Genomic DNA, 25,317 nt, shown 5'->3' with positions numbered 1-25,317 from the left:
TATGGTTATTATGATAGGAAAATAAAATAAACAAAAAGATCTAATTGTGAATAAAAATACTAAAATAAAATATACAAAAATAATTGATATATGAAAAACAAAAATAACTATACTATGGAAGTCAAAAGGGAGGGAGACCCTCATTATTTTAGGGTAGATGAGAGAATAAAAGATGAAATAGTCTAAGGAAAAAAGTGATTTAGGTAGTAGATTTTTTATTTTTTTATTTTTATTTTTTTTGGCTTTCTACACGGTGTGGGTAGAAATGTGAGGGCATAGGATTTATGCTGCATGGTGATGTTGAAGCATATGTACAATGATGGTCCAAAAGTATTATGAAGAAATAATAATAATAATAATAAATAAATAAATAAAAATATACTTAGGTTTTGTATTACACACACCTAATGAAGTATTTACATAATTAGAGAAAATAGAGACCCCCATATTTAGGCCCTTATATGAAATGAAATATTTACACAAAATGGGCCATAATAATTTTATTTATTTTTAATAAGTAGCTAGCAAAGACTTTTTTTTAATTATATAAAAATATATAGAAGATATGGGTAAAGTCCCTAACGCACACACGCCTATTTACAGTGAAAAGGTATTTATGACAAAGAGTTTATGTGATTTTCCTTGGCCGAGGTAGCTCCCTGTGGTAATGTGGATAGTCGAAAAAACGGCTATCAATATGAAGGAGTACATGAAGTTGGTGGGGAGTTTGATCTTTTGTACAATAAGTGGCCTAACATCAGCTCTATGGTTGGTGTACTAGGTTCTCGAATCAGCCCCAAGAGGAAGACTGGGATGTGGGTATTGAAATACGTCAAAGGTATCAATGGGTATGAAAATACATCAAAGGTACCATCATTAGGTATGGCATCACTTACAAATTGGGTGATTCCTTGACTAGATTTTGTGACTCGGATTGGGCAGCAGGAGATTGTGATAGCAGGAAATTTGTTTCTAGTTGTTGTAGTTTTCTTATTAGGTCTAGAATTACATTTTGGATCAGCAAGAAGAAACCTACAATGTCACTTTCTTCTACAGAGACTGAGGATAAGCAACATGCTTTATTGCATGTGAAGCAGTCTAGTTGAGAAGGATCTTAAGAGAAATGGGTGTTGCTCAAAGGGAGCGACTGTGTAACAATTAGAGTTGCATGGAGATCATCAAGAACCCATCGATTTATGCACACATGAAGCACATTGAGCTACAATATTATTATGTACGTGAGATTATTATGGATGGATAGGTAGAGCTTGCCCGACAAAGTAGAGACATTTTCACAAAGGCTCTAATAAGGAGAGATTTGCTAGAGCGCCATCTGTATTGACTTGGCATTGGATTGAAGAAGTAGTTTACCTACGGGGTGGACATTGAGGGGGGGTGTTGGAAAAGCATTTGCTCAATACTCCACCCTCGTGTTGTTTTCGTGGGTGACGGATGTGCTTTATTTTGTAAAGTCCCCTTTATTAAGGAGATCTAAAGACAAAAGGCTAGCAATGGATTCCGATAATAATGCATTGGACATCCTCTTTATTCTGTAATGATTAACAATAAAGGTAGTCATGCCTACACCTTTTTGTGCAAAACATGAAAAAAAGGGCGGGTAATTGTCCTTTAGAAAAGGGCATATCCAAATCAATACCTAGGGAATTGACCTTTAACTAGGTTAAAAGGGCGAGTTTTGGTCGCCCTTTCTGTCCTTTTTTCTTATAGTGTCTCCATTTCAACATTCAAAAATAGGAAGGGGTTAATGTTACTCCAACAAATGGGTATCCATTCTCAGTGTAATTGGGTGTAATAGGCACATTAAATTTTTTTATAGAATATTTTGACTTTTGAATCATCATGCTTAAAACTTAGTATAACACCTTGAGATGACACTAGATGGAGTTTTTGTGCTTAATGGGCTTATGGGAGTACTTTTTCTAATGTATTTAAGCTCAAAATGCTAGTGCATGGAAGCTCAGAAAAAAGCTTTTGCTTTCTACTTCATTGAGATCAAGAGCATAACAAGGATGGAAAGAAGGAGGTATTTTAGAGTGGAAGGAGAAATTCTAGGCTAGGAAAGGTGAATAAAGAGTGTGGTGCAAGAAGGTAGATGAACCACATTCCCATTGATAGGAAGGTTCCCACAAGAAATTGGCTTGATGCTATTCTCATTTGAAAGCTAACATGGTAATTCACATGTTAGCGGTGCAAGAAGGTAGATGAACCACATTCCCATTGCTTGGAAGGTTCCCACAAGAAATTGGCTTGATGCTATTCTCATTTGAAAGCTAACATGGTAATTCACATGAAAATCTAGGTGCCAAACCATAAATTCACTAAAATTTGAGAATGATTTTTCATCATTCTTCATGAAGTTTTGCTAAAATGTTGAATAGTTTAGTAAACCACCCAATATCAAATATAAAAACAAGATTATAAAGAAAACATTAGATACTATTTTGTATTGATATGCATTGTACAATTAGTGTATGCGCAATTGCCTTATATTATTTAATAACAATCCTCAACTTCAAGGTACTATGAAGATGTTCCTTTGAAACAAAGCTCTATAGGGGGTAGTAGACCCATTTCACAGCAAGCCACTAATTCCTAGGCATACCCACTTCTAATACATGACCATCAAAGGATTTGCCTTTTCACCTTATGAAGTGTTTCCAACTGAAAGAATTCAGCAATGTGGCCTTAATATGGCCCGATATTGTCCTTGAATTGGATCGTTATGGTTTACACCCTTCATGCACATGCAATAGGTAGAGGTGACAAATGTTAATTCCTCACGAGTTTGAACTTCAAGTGTGTTAGATTTTACATTGTGTGCATTATTGCCTATTAGCTTGACAACCTACCTCCTAGGGAGAGACAACTTTTGATCCACCCTTGAGGGTAGAGAGTTAAGCCTGGTCAAATCCATGGCAGCCAAGTGTGGAAAGGACAAAGCAAAGGCTTCGCTAAAATCTTACTGTCATGTGGAGATTTAGCAGGTATTGAAAATTTCGAAAGGATGGAGCTTGCACTGGTTCGCGACGGCGCTTCGTGCGAGCACGGGGGGAGAGGGGTGAGAATCAAGCTCCATTTCAAGGACCGCGGCATCCTGAGTCCTGAGCAGTTGGATGACGGCCTCTCCGACTCCTGGTTCCTGCTCCGCCCTCACCTGCGCTCCATCGCCGACCTCGCAGCTGACATCGTCTCCGCCTTCCACCTCCTCAAGGCCTGCCCCCATGGCGTCTTTCTGCGTGTAAACTCTTCTCTTCTCCTGCTTTACCACTTTTTACACTCGTGAAGGAAGACACAAGCTTTACCACACATACTCATCAAGCGCTTACACTCATTATTCGATCAATACAAATTTCACAGAATGTGGACCCTTGCCGGAATGATCCTTTATCATATTCGTATTTAGTCTACATGCAAGTGCCACACACCCTTGCATGCACCCAGGTCCTAGAGAGGATATAGATCCTGGGTTCACGAGAACAACGCTTTAGGTGAAGTCGCTAGAAGTCAGATATTTGGTCTCAATTTGAATGAAACAAAGACAATGCACACGATGAGGCTGGAAGAGTGCCAAAGATTAAAAGAAGGGAGGCTTCTACCATGTCTAACAGAACATACAAATGTCGAGAGTCAACCAACACTCCTCAACATATAATCATTGCTAGGGGAGTCAAGAATGTGATAGTCTCAAATATATATATATATATATATATATATATATATATATATATATATATATATATATAGAGAGAGAGAGAGAGAGAGAGAGAGAGAGAGAGAGAGAGAGAGAGCATCTACTAAAGACCCAATGGGCCTATGAGACCAAAGTGATACAATAATATCCATGGCATATCTCATCATGGAACGGAAAATAAAATAGGACAAATCAAAATGATCTCATTGGACTGATACAAAACTGTCCATGGAAACCTCATCATGGAATACAAGGACCATGATACATGAGAGGAAGCATTAGCTCCCAATAGATGGTACACCACTGGCACTCTTCAAAATATCAAGCATGGGGCTAATGAGTATGGCAGAGAGAGAGAGAGAGAGAGAGAGAGAGAGAGAGAGAGAGAGAGAGAGTAATATGACATTGGAAGATCAGCGTTGGATCACTGAGAAAGCTAATAGGATATGGAACATCAGGAAAAGTAGGGCTTGGTTGAAGGAAGTAATCGTACAGGGTTGGTGGTCTAAGATTCCATATCAAGGGAAGGTGTTCTTATGGTGCATGCTAGTTGGAGGCCTACCATGTCGGAGTGCACGTTGGAAAATGAGACAACTGTTGTGAGAAACAAAACACAGAAGTGTAGAGAGAGAGAAGTTGTATAAACTTTGCTATATACAAAAGATCCGGTACAAAAAGGAGTGTGGGGACAAGGGTGGTATTTATACCACCCTATGGTGCTGGTTGGCTAGCCCAAAAACAGCCGACAGCATCAAATCATGTCCACGATTGGAAAATAGCCAGTCGGCCAACAAATACACAGTCGGCTACGACAAAAAGCCAAGTCGACCAGGACAGAAGGAGTCAGCTAGCAATAGAGGGTCCCCACGACCAAAAACAGAAAGAAAGACATGGAAAAATGGAGAGAACTCTTAGGTGGGCACACCCACAATAGGGGCCCTCATTGAGTAATATGGTACAGACAGGAGATGATTGTTAACACCCTCTCTTAGCTCTTGGATGTGGAACCAACCCCAGTGAGTTGGAGTGTTGCTATAGCATCGCTTGAGGTAGAGACTTCGTGAAAAGATCCACCGCATTGTCCTCCGTCGAACAATAAACAAGCAAGATGTCACCAGCCAAAATCTTCTCACGAACAAAGTGATATTGTATCTCTATGTGCTTGGTTCGGGCATGGAAGACCGGGTTCCGAGCAATAGCTCTATAGCTTTGGTTATCTCACTGGATGACCGTGGGTTCTCTCTGTGGAAACCCAATCTTGCCAAGTAATCTCCGCAGCCACACAACCTTGCAAGTAGCCCGGTACTTTGCCTCTGTAGAAGACAAGGCAATAGTTGGCTACCTCTTGTTGCTCCATGAAATAGCTCCTAAGCCAAGGGCAAATCCGTAGCTTGATGTAGATCTCCTCCTGTCTGGATCTCCTCCACCTTGAAGTCTGACTCGTTTCATTGTTTCCCCTTTAGTGTCATAGAAGAGTCCAAGATCCTTTGTACCATGCAGATACCGCAAGATCTGCAATTCTACGTCCCAATGAGTCTTCAAAGGTGTCTGCATGAATGAGCACAACAGCCCCACTGGAAAGCTTAAGTCCAATCTGGTGTTTAGGAACCAAATCAATGAAGCAAATCAATGAAGCAACAAGCTTTCGATACAAGGAGGCATCAACCTGCTCACAAGGATCATTAACTGTAAGTTTGGTGTTTGGGTCCATCAGTGAAGAAATAGGCTTGCAGTTCTCCATCCCAAAGGTCTCTATCAACTCATGAACATACCGCTGCTAAAAAACAAAGAATCCTCTCTTGGTCTGCCAAATCTCCAATCCCAAAAAGAAACGGACTAAGCCTAAGTTGGTCATCACAAACTCCTTTGAAAAGGTAGTCTTTGTCATAGCTATGTGCTCCACATGACCGCCAGTGAGAATGAGATCATCCACATAAAGGATAATCAATGTGACCATACCGCGTGCCCGAAAGAGATACAAGTTAGGATCTGCAACAACTGATCTTTGAAAACCTGTTTGTAGAAAGAAGGAATCAATCTTTTGATTCCAAGCCCTGGGAGCTTGCTTAAGACCATACAAGGCTTTCCGTAACTTGTAAACCATTTCCTTTGATTCCGGAGCCTCAAAGCCTGGAGGTTACTCAACATACACCTCCTCCTGCAAGTCACCATTAAGGAACGCAGATTTTACATCCATTTGATATACAGGCCATTGTTGAGAAGAGGCAAGAGCAAGAACTGTCTGAATCGTGGTCATCCTCGTTGTCGGTGCAAAGGTATCCTCATAGTCGATGACAGGTCGTTGAGCATAGCCTTTAGCCACAAGTCTGGCCTTGTGCTTGTCCACCGATCCATCAGACGTATACTTGGTCTTAAAGATCCACTTGACACCAATGATTGACTGTTTTGACGACCTCAAAAGCAACTCCCAAGTGTAATTCTTCTCTATGGCATCTAGTTTCACTTGCATGGCTTTCCTTCAAGTCTCCTGGGAAGGAGCTTCCTTAACAGAAGTGGGCTCTTTGTCCCGAATGATATGAGACATCAAAGCATAGTTCACTTATAACAGCTCCTCTGACTAACGAACACAAGAATTGGAATGTCCCTGCCTGTTGCCAACATCTGGCAAGCCATCCTCCATCTGGTCCCGGAAAGCCTACCGTAGCGTATCCACATTCAAGTGACCATGATGAAACTGCAACAAATCACCTAACAGAGAATCTGTAAGAGAGAGTGCTGAGAGTTTGTAGATCCCATTCTCCACTCCGCCTTCCCATACAACCTGGCTTGTTGCTTTGTCCCGTAGAGCAACAAAATGCTCATCAAACTCCACCCATATGTCAGTCTTGCAAACCTCATGCACTGACAAAAGATGAAAACCAAGAGATGCGACATAAAGAACCTGGGAGGAATGCTTCCTCTGTCTGCCATCTGCCATCGGGAACGATCTCTAACCTACTGTCAAATCCCCACGGATCTCCTCGTGATCGTTCTTGGTATGAGACTCGAATCCTGCAAACAACCGAACAAACAAACAACAAGGGGGTGCAGGCCTGACTCACCTCCCAACCATGACAGCTGTGGGCAAGCCTAATACGCTTTGATGGGGAGAAACTTGAATTAGGGTTTAGAGTTCATTCATGGGAGACATACACAGAGAAGCAAGGGAGAGAGAGAGGGAGAGAGTTGTGGGGATAAGTCAACTCATGAAAAGCATGAGTGTGTGACTCCCCTATCACACATGTATATTGCACTAGTACACATAGTGCACTTAGTACATTAAAAGTACTAAGTGTACTATGTACTATAACTTATGGGCTTGTACACACTATAAGGGTGGGCATAACGCCTTTACCCCAACAACCTCCCACTTAAAGGCAAAGTGCCCTTAAGTAAAGGAAAAGAAAAAATTAGCATGTACATGATAATATACAAGGCCATATCAAGGCTGAAAATGGCCTCATCCAATGCCCATCAAGTGTCTGCAATGAGCAAACCGCTCCGGAGGCAAACTCTTTGTCAACAGATCAGCCGGGTTGTCATCTGTGTGAATCTTAACAAGCTGAATTTGCTTGTTCTCTATCACCTCTCTGATGAAGTGATACTTCACATCCACATGCTTCGTCTTTGCATGAAAGACAGGGTTCTTTGCCAACTGGATGGCACTCTGACTGTCACAATGCAACAATGCAATATCCCCTGTATAGCCCAAATCAACCACTAACCGAGATAGCCATAATGCCTCCTTGCAAGCCTCTGTGGCTGCAATATACTCGGCCTCTGTAGTAGATAAGGCAATGCACTTCTGCATCCTGGATATCCATGACACAGCACCTCCTGTGAATGTAAAGACATAACCGGTAGTAGACTTCCGGTTATCTGGATGACCGGCATAATCCGAATCCGTGTAACCATGCACTAATGCATCCTGTTTGCCAAAGCAAATGCACAAATCCTGTGTGCCCTTCAGGTATCTCATGACACCTTTCACTGCTTCCCAATGCTTCTTGCCAGGGTTGGCCATGTATCTAGAAACCACTCCCACTGCAAATGCAATGTCCGGCCTAGTAGCAACCATGGCATACATGAGACTGCCACAAGCTGAAGCATACGGAATCTTGGCCATATCAGCCCTGTCTCTATCTGACTGTGGGCTGTCCATAGCACTGAGTTTCACATATGGAGGCAAAGGAGTACTAGCTTTCTTCCCCCCGTCCATATTGAACCTCTGCAAGACTTTGCCAATGTATTCCTTCTGAGACAAATACAACACATGCTGATTTCTGTCCCGAAGTATCCGCATACCCAAGATGTGATTTGCATCACCCAAATCCTTCATATCAAAGGTTTGATGCAGCCTCTGCTTCAAGGCATCCATCTCCTTACGAGATTTCCCGGCAATCAACATATCATCAACATACAAGATGAGAATCAAGAGACTGCCATCCAAAGCTTTCTTTGTGTACAAGCAGTGATCTATGTCACTTCTCCTGAATTTCTGAGATTTCATGAATGTATCAAATTTATGATACCATTCTCTTGGTGCCTGTTTGAGCCCATAAAGACTCTTTTTCAGCTTGCATACAAGCTTCTCCTTTCCACTCACTGCATAACCCTCTGGCTGCTGCATATATATCTCCTCATGGAGATCACCGTGAAGAAAAGCAGTCTTCACATCCATCTGAATCAAGTCCAGATCATCATGTGCAACCAAAGCTAATACAGCTCTAAGTGTGGTCATTTTGACCACTGGAGAGAAGATCTCATCAAAGTCCACACCATATTCCTGCTTGAAGCCCTTAGCCACTAACCTGGCTTTGTATCTTGGCTTTGCATCTGGTGCAACTTTGAGCCTGTATACCCACTTGCATGGCAAAACCTTCTTGCCTGCAGGCAAAGGCACCAATTTCCATGTTCCATTTTTATGCAGAGAATCCATCTCTGACTTCATGGCACGCTCCCATAGAGCCTTGTCTGCCCTCTGTAAAGCCTCTTTGTAACATGAGGGCTCCCCACAGTCAGTTAGCATCAAGTAGTCAACCCCTGGAACAAACCTGTCAGGGGCTCTGGAGGGTCTAGTGGACCTCCGTACCCAATGACCATCATTTGCAGGTTGCTGTCCAGCCTGCATATCACCCATTGGTGGCTCTTGTTCCATGCCATAAGGCTGAAAAATCATGCCCGGTATCTCCTCCAAGTGTGGTATATCCATAGGGATATCTTCTGCCATCTCTGGCTGTCCATTTGGACCATTTTCAGCACCATTTAAGGGCTGGTTTTCCTGCTGTAATGGCTGATTTACAGCCCTTTGTTGTTGTCCATGATGTCCATCGTCATCAAAGATGACTCTGCCAGGCTCCTGTTGCCTTGCAGGCTCCTTATACATGCATGTTTCATCAAAAATGACATCATTGCTGCGTATGATCTTTCTATTTATGGGATCCCAAAGTCTATACCCCATTTCACCTCTGTCACCATATCCTAGGAATATGCATTTGTGAGACTTAGGATCAAGTTTGGTGCGCATTTCCCTGCGTATGTGCACGTACGCAACGCAACCAACCACTCTCAAGTGCTTGTATGACGGAGGCTTTCCTGTCCATACTTCTTCTGGCACTTTCCCACCAAGCCTCGTGTTAGGTGACCTGTTTATAAGGTGAACGGCTGTCATAACAGCTTCAGCCCAAAAACCATGAGGTAATGCAGCATGTGACAACATAGAACGGACCTTCTCCTGTATGGTCCTGTTCATCCTCTCTGCTGTCCCGTTTTGTGGAGGATCATAAGGAGTAGAGAGCTCCCTCTTGATGCCTTTAGCATCACAAAAGTCCTGAAACTGTTTGGACGTATACTCTCCACCATTGTCGGAACGCAAAGCCTTCAGTGTTTTGCCAGTTTGATTCTCCACATGAGCAACAAACTTCTCAAACACTGAGAATGTATCACTCTTCAAACGAAGAGGATAAACCCACACCTTGCGTGTGGCATCATCAATGAAAGACACAAAGTATTTTGCCCCTCCCAAAGAAAGCTGAGGCATCTCACATACATCTGTATGCACAAGCTGTAACTGAGCATCTTTTTGTCCAAGAGCTTTCTTGTGGGGGCACTGTAGTTGCCTACCATATATACAATGCTCACAAAACTGAAAACTTGAAAACTTTAGAGAAGGCAAGTAACCCAAGACAATTGCTCCATTCCTTTGACACTCATGTGTCCCAACCGGCTATGCCACATAGAAATTTCCGGCAGCTCGGTTGCATTTACATTAGCATGGTGACAAACACCTGCATGCATGAAGTAAAGAGTGTCCACCTTAGAGCCTCTGGCAACAACCAGTGAGCCCTTACTAATCTTCCACTTTCCACTACCAAATGTGGTAACATAATCAGCATCATCAAGCTGTCCAGTAGAAAGCAGATTCTTCTTGATCTCAGGCACATGCCTGACATCATGGAGCATAAGCTGTGAGCCATCTGAAAATACAAGCCTCACATCACCTCTGCCAAGTATCTTGCATGCATGGTTATCACCCAAATAAACAACTCCTTCATTGCCAGCAGTGTACCTGACAAACAAGTCTCTGCAACCTGTGACATGAAAGGAGGCACCTGAATCAATGATCCATGAGTGCATACCATGACCACCTGTAAGAAGTGAATGGGCATCAAGTGAAGACGTAAAGAGGACCTCATCCTCACTGCCACCTGCATGTGACACATTGATTTCTTCAATCTTGACTCCACTTTTGCCCTTCGGCTTTACATCTTTGGCTTCATCCTTGTCTTTGTCTTTGCCTTTTCCCTTTTCTTTTTGATCATTTTTCCATTTGTAGCATTGCTTTTTAATGTGTCCCTTCTTGCCACAATAATGGCATTCCAAATCCTTTTTGGAGCGAGACTTGCTCCTTCCCCTTTCTTGGCTTTTCCCCCTTTGCTGGGATCTCCCACGTGCATTCATTGCATTGGACTTTCCCACAGAGTTGTTTTTCCTGTTCATCTCTTCTTGAAGAAGAGCACCCTCAACATCTGCATATGACAGCATAGCATGCGAATTACTAGTGGCTGTCCTGAATGTGTCCCAACTCTCTGGCAAAGTGCATAACAAAAAAGTGGCTTTGAACTCATCGTCCATTGCCAACTTTTGATTTATAACCTGGCTGACAATACCATTAAACTCATTGAGATGGGCTGTCATAGAAGCCCCTTCCTTCATCTGAAGGCCTATGAGTTTCTTCAACCAATACACTTTGCTTGAGGCACTTTGTTGGGCATACAAGTCCTGCAATCTCTGCCACATTCCCCAAGCTGTCTTCTCTTCACGAATGCTGAAAAGTAATGAGTCTGACACAGACAACATGATAGTAGATCTTGCCAGCTCATCCATATCTTCCCACTCTTCAGCAGTAAGAGAAGCGGGCATCACACCCCTTTCTTTGATAGGCTTGTGCTGCTTTTTCTGAAGCAACACATTGTAGCACTGGGTTTGCCAAATATCATAATTCTGCGAGCCTTCAAGCTTCTTGATGTGAAGCAATGAAGAGCTCTCACCTATGGTTGCCATAGCAAAATGCAACCTGTAAATGCCTGACTCCCTGTAAATGTGCAAACACTGCACCCAAAGCACACAAAGTGCTCACAAATGTTCTCCCAAGCTTTATCTCCCACTGCGGAAGCAAGAATGCAACTTTTCTCCCACTTTTTGTGATGAAAACACCAAAATCTGGTTGCTGCAGATTTTGGACAGCACCTTAAATGTGCTCTTTTGCCCTACCAAAGTACTGTACAGCAGTACTAAGCGCTCACCAATGATGTACCAAACCTGTACCGGCAATTTCAGCAGCTGAATTTGAACCTTTGGATCACTCAAAACAGTGTACAGCCATGCCAAAACATGCACAAAGCTGTGCCAAATCTGTACCAGCAGGTACAGTAGCAATAAATGCTCTCCTGGCTGTCCAAATGAGTGAAAATCAGATTTTTACAGTCACGAACACTGCATAAAACAGTCCCGAACAGAAATTGGGCAAAAGCCCCTTGACTGCAAGCTGATTTCTGAGGATTCAAGGCATAAATGTCTTGCCTGCTGCTTCGCCAAGCTCAACAAGCATACGGAATCTTGGCCATATCAGCCCTGTCTCTATCTGACTGTGGGCTGTCCATAGCACTGAGTTTCACATATGGAGGCAAAGGAGTACTAGCTTCTGATACCAGTTGATGGGGAGAAACTTGAATTAGGGTTTAGAGTTCATTCATGGGAGACATACACAGAGAAGCAAGGGAGAGAGAGAGGGAGAGAGTTGTGGGGATAAGTCAACTCATGAAAAGCATGAGTGTGTGACTCCCCTATCACACATGTATATTGCACTAGTACACATAGTGCACTTAGTACATTAAAAGTACTAAGTGTACTATGTACTATAACTTATGGGCTTGTACACACTATAAGGGTGGGCATAACGCCTTTACCCCAACACGCTTATCACGGAATACAAGATCAAGTGGAAGGATCGTGTTGAGGAGGACGCTACATGGGAGACATTGACTACTCTTCAGAGAGATTACCTTGGCTTTTTAGTGAGCTCAGGAGTGAGCTCTTAGAGGAAGGGGAATATGTCATGTGCAGTGTGTATCTACTGTGTGCTACACGCACGCAAGACTAGTTTCGAGGCTTGGGGAAGCTTGGAGCTAGGCAGGCTGATTGACGAGCTGAGTTAGGGATAGACTAACGGGCGGGCACCCAAGTATGGACGGGCGGGCGCTCGAGTGTGGACGCCCGATGACTGGCCAAGAGCCTATAAAAGGGTGGCCAAGGTTAGTTATTGGGATATAGAGAGTCTCGCGAGTTTGTGAGAGCTCTATGGTCTTGGAGCCTGGATCTAGTGTAGATGTGCCGAAGATCCTGTAATAACTCTTGAGAAGGAGTCATGTGCCTGGAAGCACCACTGTCTAGAATCCACTCCCAATTATCCCTAGCGGTGAGTCCAACTGCTTCCCTGCTCAAAGAAGATGAAACTCCAGTGTCCATAATCTCCAAGTGCACAAAAGCTAGAGTCTTCATGGTTATTGCTGAGGAATCTGGACCTTTCTTGGTGCTCCATTGAGGACATTTTCTCCAATAGTGGCCTTTCTTGCCACAATGGTTACAGGTCCGCTCTGCCTTCAAGGAGTCACGATCCGAGTCGGGCTCTTGCTTAGAAGACTTCGCCTGCGAAGACTTTCCTTTGCCCTTGTTGCGGTCTTTCAACCGCTGTGTAACATGCGGAAGCTTTGGAGAAGATCGGTAACTTCAATGCTCAGAAATCAGCACCCTTTTCACGACAGAATTAACGCACAAAACTGAATGAAGATGTGCAGAAAATAGAGAGAGAGAGAGGGAGAGATGGAGAGGACACAGTATTGGGTCCCAAATACCCTCTGTAGGGCCCCCACCACGGATGGTGTATTTGCTTTATTAGAATGATGTAAATCCGAAAAGAAAATACAGAAATCTTGACCTTTCTTGGCTGAGAAAACTCTGCCCTTGACCTGTAGTCCTTCACCCCTTTGCTTTAGCAACTCCTTGGCTTGTCTAGCCCTTGTTTGCCTTGGCTCTTGGTGAAAAATGAGATGAAACAATGGGATTGTGGGCTCCCTATTTATACTGCTCCATAAATAGCAGTCGGCCAGCTTAAGTCCAGTCGGCCAACACTGAATTGTCCCACGACTGTCGGCCAACACTGAAGTGTCCCATGACTGATGTATAGCATTAAATGCTGAATAAAATCAGTAAAAATTCTGCGCTTTTCTTCATGGCTGGCTGGGCATCAGGCGCATGAAGACCAAAGGGCTGGACACTGTTTTGCAAACATTTTGGGGACTGGGCAGCCTGTATGGGCTGCCCCATACTTGCCCTACAGCCATACAAAGGCTGCATATCTTGTATGTTTTCCCCTAGCTTGCCCCTTGGGCTGTCCTACAGCCCCTCCATGGCAGGTGGGTTTAGCCAGGGCCTTCCTGGCCCTCATGGGGGTGGTTTCACACCATCCCCATGCCCACACTAAGACTTGGGGTAGCCCTATGGGCTGGCCCCTTGTTCTAAAAGCAAACTCTAACTAACTACACAGTGATCTGGCATCCGGTACCATACCAGATACACAGAATCACTGACATCATTCCAGAGGGAGACTCACAGCGCGGACTGGCACTGTTTCATGTGCAGGACAGTGCACACCTGACCTTGGACTCCTGTGCAGGACAATGGACACCTGACCTTGGATGACTGAGATGGATCCCTGGCTGCCTCGTCCCGGACTGGGCTCACATGGGACCAGTTCACCATCCCCGGTCCTGCACCTTCTGCACAAATATGTCTACGTGGCATCCAAGTGCGGGATGCACGTGACATCCCCTTTTGCTTAACTTGACGGAAGCTGCATAGCCTCCAAATAATCCGTCACAATAACGTCGGATAGTCTTCAAAAAACACTCTGTCAAGCCATACCGCTTCATGGGTCCCTCGGTCCTGAAACTTCGTGAGGATTTGTCTTAGTCTTCGGCTTGAGTCATGCTTGAAACCGTGCAGAAGGATTTGTTCTGGAACCATAACTTCTGCTTCATCAACAATATCTGGTTTCGCTTCGTCTTTGACTTTTGAAGGACTAGAACCTGCATATGGCTTTAACCAACTGACGTGAAACACATTGTGCATAGACCAACTCGAAGGTAGCTTTAACTGCATAGACACTTCATTAATCTTTTTCCTGATGGGAAAAGGTCCAAAGCTCTTGAAAGACAACTTTGGGCATTGCTTGTCCACCTGTTTCAACCTTTGCTTCATAATCCGAAGATAAACCCAATCCCCTTCCGAAAACTTCATATCCCTCTAGTCTTTATTGGCTTGTCGAGTGTAGGCCTCTTGTGCTTTAGCCAATCTGTCTTTTACTGACTCTAAAATCTCCTGGTAAGATTCTGTCACTCTACTCGCTTCAGGTACTGAAGACGAAGTCCTGGTCAACAACGACTGAAAAGGTCTTCCAAACGCTGCCTCTTATGGAGTCGTGCCAATAGCTGAAGAAAAAGAATCATTCAAAACAGCTTGAACTAAAGACAAATATGATTCCCACTTACCTTGCTGATCATGGACATAACACTTTAGCACATCAAAGGCCAACTGGTTGTATATCTCTGTCTGGCCGTCTGTCTGTGGGTGGAATGCACTGGAAAAATTCAATTTAGTACCAAAGTTATCAAACAATGTCCTCCAAAAATGATTGGTAAACTTGGCATCGCGGTCTGACACTATGGTCCTAGGAATCCCGCCAATCGGGTACCAATGCCGAATGAACAACTGGGCAACATCCTCGGCGGTCACATTGGCCCTGCAAGGAATAAGCATAACAAATTTGCTAAATCTATCAACAATAGTTAAGCATTGCGTATTACGCTTACTCGGACTGGGAGGCAGATTCGTGACAAAGTTCATCTAAATATCTTGGAAAGGACCCTGAGGAATTGGCAAGGGTTGTAACAACCCTATCTTCTTTCCACGAGGAGCTTTCACCTTTTAACAAATGTCACAGCGTTGTACATATGTAAACACATCTCGCCTCATCTTTGGCCAATAATATTGCCGTTCCAATTTCTCCAGAGTCGAATTCATGCCCCTATGATCACTTGTAATGGCGTCATGGGCATCATGGAGAAGAGCTGCCCTGAATGACTTCATGACACACAGTCGGCCTTTGTAGAAAAGCCAACCATCGCGTATCAGAAAGTGGCATGGTCCTGTGGCATCCAATGCCTGTTCTCACTGTGTACCGAATTCCTCGGAATCCGTGTACGTGTGCTTCATGTCATCTAGTCCTGTACCAACAAGATCGAGTCTAGTGGTTTGATTCGTAGTCCTTGTCCCTTCTTGCTCAAAGCATCGGCCACTGGATTGGCCTTTCCTGGAAGGTACTCAATCATACCACCGAATTGTTGGAATATCTGATTCTAGCAGTGTTGTCGATCACTCCACTATGCACTTGGCATTGTTTGAATCCAGCGTAATGCGTGATGGTCAGTGCGAACCTCAAAGTCATGGCCATAAAGAAAATGTTTCCAATGTTTCAAGGCTTGTGTAATTGCTAGGAGTTCACGATTATAGACTGAGTAGTTTTTCTCTGCGGGCAGTAACTTATGAGACATGTAAGCTACTGGATGACCATTCTATTGCAATACACCTCCAATTGCGATGTTACTCGCATCGGTGATCACCTGCAATGGTTCGTCCCACGAGGCAAGTGCTAAACAAGGTGCTTGTGATAAAGCCACCTTGAGGTTCTTGAATGCCTCCAACGCTCGTGGAGTCATTCGAATCTTTTGCCTTCTTGTCTGCACACCCTTTAGGAGATCGGTGAGATCCGCCGAGAGATCAAAAAACTTGTCGATGTGGGTGGAGTATGCCTGGCATATACCCACAAAGGATCTGATGTCATAAGCTGCATGAGGTACTTCCCAGTTGACAATCTCGGCCACTTTAGCCGGATCAAGTCGAATGCCTTCGGCACTAATTATGTATCCCAAGTAATGCACTTGGAATAGATAAAATTCCGACTTCTTCTCATTGACGTAGAGCTCGTTGCTTTCCAGCAACTTAAGAACTTTCTCCACATCAATGTCATGCTGCTCAACCGTAGTTGAAAATACCAGTATGTTGTCCAGAAATATGAACACACACTTTCCAATCAAATCCCGGAAAACACGCATCGTCATGCGGTTAAATGTAGCTGGGGCGTTCGTCAAGCCAAATGGCATGACCACAAATTCATAGTGGCCCCGTTCCGTACGGAAGGCTGTCTTGGGGATGTCCCCCTCCACAATCTGCACCTGGTGGTACCCACTCTTTAAATCAAGTTTCGAGAACACCTTTGCTTCATTCAGCCTCTCGAGAATATAATCAGTCCGAGGCATCGGGAATCTGCTCTTGATAGTGAGCTTGTTGAGTGCACGATAATCGACACACAAATGGGAAGACCCATCTTTCATCTTGACAAATAAGATCGGTGCTACAAATGGCGATACGCTGGGGCGCATGAAGCCTGCGCATGAAGCCTGATTGCAACAATTCTTGGAGTTGGCGGTCCAACTCCGATTCCATTGCCTTGGAAAGGCGATAAGGAAACCTGCTTGGGGGTTCCGAGCGTGGGAGGAGGTCAATCTTGTGGTCCTCCAGTTTGGACGGGGGGGAGCTGGGGAGGGAGACCGTCTCGAAGAAAAATCTTCTAGAACTTTTCATGGAGAGCCGAGTACTTCTCGGAAGCACTGGCCATCGTCTGGGCTGTTTGGATGTATATCATCGCGCATTGTGCGCCTTTCCTGACTGCTCGCTTAGCCTGCAAGTGGCTTATGAGCGGAAAGTTCAGAATTCCTGGCTCACACTTAATGGTCACTAGGGCGTTTGATACATTCCGATTGATCTGGAACGTGTGCTTGTCCCACTTGACATTTGGAAGAAACTTGTGAAACCACGAATACCCAAAATTATGTCTGCCCCTCCTACAAGAGGGGCAACCATAAAATCACGCACAAATTCTATGCCTTGAATAATTAACTTAGCACCTAGAGCTTCATACTTGACGCTCGTTGTCATGCCTGTGCTAAAACCCTTAACTTGTTTGTCCACCGAAGTCAGGTCGAAACGAGCACGCCTAGCGGCCTGTTTTGTGACCACATCCTCCATGCTGCCGCTGTCAAACAAGACAACGACTCTCTGGCCACCTATGTAGCCAAAGGACTTGAGCAATTCGTTGCGCTCATACTCTTGGTCATGGGTGCCCTTCGGCTTATCTTCGAGCTCCCGGCTAATAATTGCTCCAACTGAAGCACCGGGGTTTGAAGAAGTAGGGGCAGCCACTGGGGTCTGTGTGGGAGCTGTGCTCACCACAAAAGCTGTGGAGGCAGCGGCGGGGCAGGCTTTGGAGGCTTCTTAGGACACTCCCGAGAAGTATGTCCTTTTGTATGACAAGAAACATCTACCCTCCTTGTACTGAGAAAGCTCCTCAGCACTCAACTTGTCACCATTTGGCCGACCATTTGGTCCATCTCGAGATTTTTGTCTCGTTCACTTGAGGCCAGGCCGGTGTCTCATGTGAAGAGGCCAGTATTTTTGCTTGACATGGACGGGAGCCAGACTGGTGCCACCCGTGTATGACCTGGACTGTGTTCTATCCATGGGATTGTCACGCCATGGAAGAGCCAGTATTCGTGCCGTGTCTTGTCTATGGGACTGTCACTCCATAGGGAGGCTCGTGCCTGGAACTGTGTCTTACCTATGGGACTGTCACTCCATAGGCAGATCAAAATTTATGTTTTACGTCGTGCCATTTTTGTGCCCGATAGATATTTTGTACTTGTTCCATGAACGGGAGATATGTCCATGATACTATTTGCACATGCACTCATGTTTTGCATGTTTGAAACTGTTTTCGCATGACTTGTGTTTTTGTGTTTGCCTGTTTGATGTGTCACTTACTGAGCGGGGACGCCTGCCAGTGAGTCGTGAAGTTGCATGTGCACAGGTGTGGTAAGTGTATTGCACATGTTGGATTAATACTTTATTCTCTAATCTTTCATTTTATAAGGTTGTATGTTCACATTCACTTAAAAGTGGGCACCCACCTAGGGGCCAAGGTGGGGAACCACACGTGTGTGTGGGTGGGTGCATGGTCACCTACCCACACCACCATGAAGCTGGCCGCCCACATGCAAACGTGGGGAGCCAGCCAACTGTAAGTGTTTAACTCCACTCCAACCTTTACAAAAGAGTGCCACCACCTCTATCGTAGGAAGGAAGAAAGCGACGATCATTTGGTCTGCTTCAGGCTGTGCGCTTGTTCACTGACAGGCTGCCTCCCTTGCAAGCGGGTGCTCCTCCTCTCACAGCAGGCGGCTGTGGCCTATGTGCGTGGCTGTGTTCTGCATACTGACGCCGCCTCCACTTCAGAACTGCTGCGCCTCCTCCTCTCATCAGGCTGCGCTTCTGCAACCCCTCTGCTGGCGGCTGTACCCTCTACTGGTGGTTGCGCTGGTTATCCAGTGGGCTGCCCACTACACAGCAGGCGGCTGCGCAGGCTGCAGCCAGGTGTTACACCTCTCAACAAGGCGGCTGCTTCAACTCTGTCCAGCAGGCTGCGCCTATCTATTGCAGGCGCCTCCATCTCCCCTCAACAAGGCGGCTGTGTGTGCGTCCCCAGTCAGGCAGCCATACAGGCTGCGCTGCCTACCACAGCAGGCGGCTGTGTGTCCATCAACAGTAGGTGGCCTCTCTTCTTAGGCTGCGCTCCATCCTCCATACAGGCTATACTCTGCTTATAGGCGGCTACTTTTTTATCTCCAGCGGGCTACTCATCCTATCCATAGGCGGCTACGCCGCCGCCGCCTCCACAGCAGGCAGCTGTGTCTTGCACAGCAGATGGTAGAATTCCTTTGTAGGCGGTTGTGCCTCCTTTCCAAAGGTGGCATCTCCCTTCTTCAAGTGGCTACACCTTCAACACAGGCAGCTCCTCCTCCTCTTCGACAGGCTGCTGTGTCTTGGTGTCCTCCACTCGTAGCTGCACACAGACAGACACATCCGGGTATTGGTCTGCCATCTGCAAGCTACAAGTAAGTGAATTCAGATTTAAGTTAAGAACTGTGTTGTAAATCTGATAAAGGATCTTCTCTACGGCTAACACCCGTTCGGTTCCGGGTAGTCCAAGCTTTTGGAGAACCGCGGTCCAAAGGTGCCGAGATTGGGAGAGCTAGGCGTTAGTACAGGAGCGCTTGTTTGTGCGTGGTCCTGGAACACCAGTGGGGCGCTCTCCGCGGAGTCCAGTGAAGGCACAGGACCGTAGAGATTGGATCACGCAAGTGGTCGCTCTACTTCGAACGTCGACTTCAAGCCTCTTGTTTGGTACTGTATTCATTTGTACATGGACATCATCTGGTTCTTTGAACCCATGGAGCATTGTATTTGTTAAATACTCCCAATAATATATCATATATTGAGGGGGGGGTCGGCCTGTTCCGGCCCCAGTGCTGGTGTCCATCTATTTCATTTCATTTCATTTCAAATTCCAATTGTTATTAAGTTGTCCATTTCAAATTGTGATATTAAGTTGTGCTATTACGCGTGTGGGTGTCCAACGGAGTCTATTCCCACTTGACGGGATCGGTTTCATTGGTATCAGAGCACGGTTGTTTCCCTCTTCCTAGTGGGGAAACGAACCTGTGTATTGGACACCCCGCTTCTAGCACACTTAACACAATGGACAGCCAAGGCAACCCTTTGGAAGTGCCCAATTCAAGGGTCCCATCTAGTGCCTCGCGTGGTTCTGATGCTCTACGAGGAAGGCACAAGCCCCTTGAAAGGGTGAATGATAGTGAATCAAAGGGTCAACTGTCTCGAGGAAAGACAGTCATGCTAGAAGAAGAGCCTGATGCAATGAGGGCTGAATTGGAACATATGAGAAAGCTTTTGCAGGCACAAGAGTAAGAGCTAAAATTTTTGCATGAAGATCTCCATGTGCAAAGTGCCATTGAAGCAAGGAAAGCCGATGCAATGGTTGATGTGACTTTTGAGTCCATGGCACGGGAAGTGGGCAAGAAGCCAAGGGAGTTGGCACTTTCCTACCTCCTCCGCAAAGGTGACATCAAAGAGGGGGAAGACGGAGAGCTGAAATTCAGAAATCCACCTCGCTTGAAGCATGGTGATCCCACATCTCAAAGGTTGAGGCCTTTTATGCAAAAGGAAGAGGTGATAGTCACCTCTCGTCATGCATCCTCTCCACAAGACACAAAGCCTGACAGATATATGTATGCTAGTGCTCATGGAGGGCATGAAAGTCACATGCATTCAAGACATGTATCCCATGGTAGGGGTGACAGGTCTGTAACTAGAAGAGCTTTGCCCACTGAATTGTCTCATGGAGAGACATTGCCTTATGCAGGAAAGTCACATGCAACTGATTCTCAAGTTCGTGGAGCACATGCCACCATGCTTCATGAAACTTCCATGATGGCCTATGGAGCCCATGCAGATAGGGCTGCCCCGTTGAATAAGGGGAAAAGAAAAAGAGAAGACCATGAGCCTCATGCCAGAAAGCTCAAGGAATTTAAAGCAGGTGACAAATTTGTTAAGTTTGATGTTTTTCATGGAGAGCATGATGCTTCCAAAGTGTTAGCATTTGTGGCACAGTTTGACATTGCTTTAGCGATGAGGACTTCACTGAGAAGTCAAAAGTACGCCATGCTAGCATGTTTTTGAAAGGGACCGCTGCTCATTGGTGGATCACTGAAAAGATCACCAAGGACTCCATTTGCACCTGGAAGGAATTTAAGGATAGATTCTATGCTCAGTTTTTGCCACCAAATGCGGAGCAAACTCTCATCCAAAAGTGGGACAGACTTGAGCAAAGAGATAATGAAAGTGTGCAACAGTATGTCAACAAGTTTTGGAAAGTGTTGCTGGAGGTAACTTCTTTTATGCAAATCACTGAGGATGAAAGAAAGAGGAAGTTTCGCTCTGGACTGCAACCAGGATATCGTTCGGGCATTGAATTACACCCGAAACATACTTTGCAACAGCTCACAGCTTCTGCTCTTGCTACGGAGCAATTGGTGCTCAAAATTAAGCAGGATCAAGGCGGTTCAAAGGGGAAAGACAAGGCTGTCCCGAATCTGCAAAAAGGTGGACAGTCACCTAAAAAGAACTTCCAGGAGACCCACAAGGGAGGTAGAGCTGAAAATACCTCATCTAAAGATCAGGGCCCAAAGAAGAACAAATTCGGCTTGACCCCGGAGCAAAGAGAGCAATATGCCAAGGAGGGAAAATGTTTTTCTTGTGGTAGCAAAGACCACATGTTTCGACAATGCCCTGACCGCAAACCAAAGCACGAGGACAAGCATACTAAGGCTAATGTACATGCAGTTCCCGATGTGCAGGGAAACACAAATCATGATGCAAAAGAGCGGATGGTATGCAAGGCTTGGGGACAAATCAAGGATCAGCCCGCCTTATTCATGTTTGATGACTGTGCAACCGATAACTTCATCTCTATACAAACGGCAGCTGCCTTGGGTATTGAGGTTGGGAACATGGGACCTCAGATAACTTCATCTCTATACAAACGGCAGCTGCATTTGTTGGTAAAGAGGTGGAGGTTACCCCATTGACAGGGAAGTTGCGCATACATATCCAGGGCTACCTTGATAATGAACATTTCTTAGTTGCACCACTAAATGGATGTGATGTATTGTCGGGTAAGCCATGGCATTATAGGCTTGAGCCCCGCAAAGAGTACAAGACCAATATGATTTCTTTTATGCATAAAGGCCGCATGCATTTTATTGATGCTGGCAAAGAAGGGGATTCCATCCCACTTGTATCACACATCCAAATTAATAAAGCAATGAAAAAGAGTTTTTCTGCGTACTTGGTTTTTGTTCGTGACAGCATTATACCAAGTCATCAAAATGTGGATGCTATGACTAATGATAGGCTGAATTTTCTTCATGCATTCAACGACTGTTTTGCTGATTCTTTGCCAGGTGAATTACCTCCCCAAAGGCCCGAAGATCATCGCATAGATCTTGTGCCAGGTAATTCTCCCCCTAACAAATCCGCATACCGAGTGAGTGCCGCACAACAAGAAGAGATCATGAAGCAGGTAAATGAGCTTTTAGAGAAAGGTTTGGTTCAACCCAGTTCGTCACCTTATTGCTCTCCTGTGCTTCTTGTTCAAAAGAAGGACGGCTCATTCCGGATGTGTGTGGACTATAGAGCTTTAAACAAGCTTACCATCAAGAACAGATTCCCAATTCCGCGTATTGATGACATTTTGGATAAGCTTGATGGTTCGGCTTGTTTTAGCCGACTTGATTTGAAGAGTGGTTATCACTAAATAAGAGTGGTTATCATCAAATACGAGTGGTACCACAAGATGTCCATAAAATTGCATTCAGGACAGCCTTTGGATTATATGAATTTTTGGTAATGCCTTTTGGTCTCATCAATGCTCCTGCCACGTTTAATCGTATGATGGATAGGATATTCCGACCCCATCACAAATTCACAGGAGTATTCTTTGATGGTATCTTGGTTTTCTCCAAGAATGAGTAGGAACACAGAACTCATCTGTCAATGCAATGCAGCTATATTAGATGATGAATGCGGTTACAATGAGATCCAAATGGATCTATACTGCTGAATATGCTCATATGCTATATGAACTGCTGTCCACTATCTTTCCCTTGTCTCCTGGGAAGGAAACGCTGAAGGGATGCTTTGGAACAGATGCTATGCTGACTTGATGATGAAACGCAGATGTACTCCTGTTACCTGGGAAGGAAATGCTGAGGAGAATAGATGCGTTTGCTGAAGATGAAGTACTGACTGCTGATGATGATGCGTTGGCTGGATATGCTGCTCCCAAAGCTTCCTGGAGGAGATGCGTTGGAGAACACCCTGCTGAATGCTGCTATCTGAGATGCGTTGAGATGCGCTGATGACAGATGATGATGATGTGCTGAACTGAATGCTGAGGTCTCTATATATATGGGTGAGGGGGCCTGGTCGGCCAGCCTGGCTGCAGTCGGCGGGCCAGATGCAAAAGCCCACGACTGAATATATTATGCCAAAAATAGCATGAATGCTGGTCGGCTGATGTAACAGGCTGTCGGCTGCCTCCACAAGCCCTGAATACTGGTCTATATGGCTAATGTGATGCTACCATGCTGAATCCAACTCATACCATGTGGTACATGCTGAAAACCTTCATTTAAATGCTTGAATAATGCCTGATAAAATCCTGATGATGCTTATGATGCTAAAATGATGTCATGTCACTGTACACCTGAATGGTGTGCATGTGACATCAGTGGCCTCTCATGGGGACTTATCCGCTATGCGAGATTTGTATCATTTGGATGCTGATTTTTGCCATATATGGACTGATTTGATGGCTGGTCATTCACATGCCTCTTATGTCATCAACGAGGGTTATCTTATGAAGGATAATTGCCAATGTGGTGAAGGATTTGCATCCAAAGGTTATGGCGGAATGTCACGCTCCACCTTATGCTGGTCATAGAGGTATCATGCCTACTACACGCATGATTGAGAGAGATTTCTTTTGGCCAAGCATGTGTAAAGACATTGAGGCTTATGTACGTGCATGTATTACTTGCCAAAAGGTGAAATTTGACAGGCAAAAATCTCCAGGTTTGCTTCAGCCATTGCCTATTTCCTCGCAACCTTGGGAAAGTATTACTATGGATTTTATTATGGATTTGCCTAGATCCCAGCATGGGAATGATGCTATTTGGACCATTGTGGATAGGTTTAGCAAGCAACCTCATTTCTTGCCCATCAAGAAAACCATTAAAATTGATCATATGGTAAAGCTTTTTCTTGCTAATATTTTCAAGCATCATGGTATGCCTAAATCCATTGTTGGGGATAGAGATCCCAGGACTACCAGCCTCTTTTGGAGGGCTTTATTTGATAACATGGGTACTAAACTTGAGTTTTCATCAGCTTATCATCCCCAAACGGATAGCCAAAGTGAAGCTGCAAATTCAATCGTGTTGGATTTATTGAAGTGTTATGTGGCAGATCAAAAGATTGCATGGGAGAAGTATCTTTCACTTGTCGAGTTTGCCTACAACAATACGATCCATGCCTCCACGGGAAAGGCTCCGTTTGAGATTATTTATGGCAGAGTGGTATTGCCACCCATCCTTCGTACAAGGGATGAGATTTTTGCAGCAGCTGATGAATATGTTCGCGACTTGGATGTAGCCTTTGGTCAGGTGCGGACAACCATTGCAAGGTCACAAGATAGGCATAAAATGGCTGCTGACAAGCATAGAAGGGACATGCAAGTCAAAGAAGGTGATTGGGTTTTGCTGCAATTTGAGAAGGCTAGGCTTCGGAAGAGGCCAGGACGAGAAGGATTATATCCTAAGCTTTCTCCTCGCTATTATGGACCCTTCAAGGTGATTCAAAAGATCAATGAAGTGTCATACATGCTTGCTTTATCTAGTCACTGGAAGATTCACAATGCATTTCATGTGAGTCTATTTCGGAAATATGTGGAGCCAGATCCTGACGAGCCTGTCACAGAAGTTCCGCCAGAGATTGATGAGCTTGCGGAGATCCTCTAGCCAGAACAGATTGTTTTTCACAAGGAGCGAAAGCTACTTGCAGGAAAGCTTTCCAGGAGATACCTTGTGAAGTTTAAAAATTATTTGCCTATTGATGCAAAATGGGTAAATGAGGATTATTTTGTTGATTACCCACACTTGTTTTGCAGGCATATCTTCAGGCTTTTCAGTTGAGGACAACTCTTTAGAAGCCCGGGGGGATGTCACCATTTGGCCGACCATTTGGTCCATCTCCAGATTTGTGTCTCGTTCACTTGAGGCCAGGCCGGTGTCTCATGTGAAGAGGCCAATATTTTTGCTTGACATGGACGGGAGCCAGAGTGGTGCCACCCGTGTGTTAGCAGGATGGTGTCGTATGGACGGGAGCCAGACTGGTGCCACCCGTGTATGACCTGGACTATGTTCTATCCATGGGATTGTCACGCCATGGAAGAGCCG

At 44.9% G+C, this 25,317-nt stretch overlaps 1 protein-coding gene across 2 annotated transcripts in view; it reads left to right on the top strand.

Annotated features, from left to right (window-relative positions):
* Window positions 1–2,930: 2,930 nt before the first annotated feature.
* The window catches only part of LOC147614423 (sphere organelles protein-like protein), a 137,152-nt gene continuing 114,765 nt past the window's right edge, over window positions 2,931–25,317 (top strand). The window contains exon 1 of one of the 2 annotated variants that reach the window (XM_086780964.1): window positions 2,931–3,259. In XM_086780964.1, coding sequence (XP_086637090.1) covers window positions 3,026–3,259 — 234 coding nt within the window. In that variant the 5' untranslated portion in view covers window positions 2,931–3,025. The remainder of the gene's footprint in view (window positions 3,260–25,317) is intronic. The other variant, XM_086780963.1, reaches the window with a different exon arrangement.

Source organism: Cibotium barometz, chromosome 42, assembly GCF_041138505.1.
Source record: "Cibotium barometz isolate CiBa-2024 chromosome 42, ASM4113850v1, whole genome shotgun sequence".
NCBI lineage: Eukaryota > Viridiplantae > Streptophyta > Polypodiopsida > Cyatheales > Cibotiaceae > Cibotium > Cibotium barometz.
This window is presented reverse-complemented; position numbering and strand designations above follow the sequence as displayed.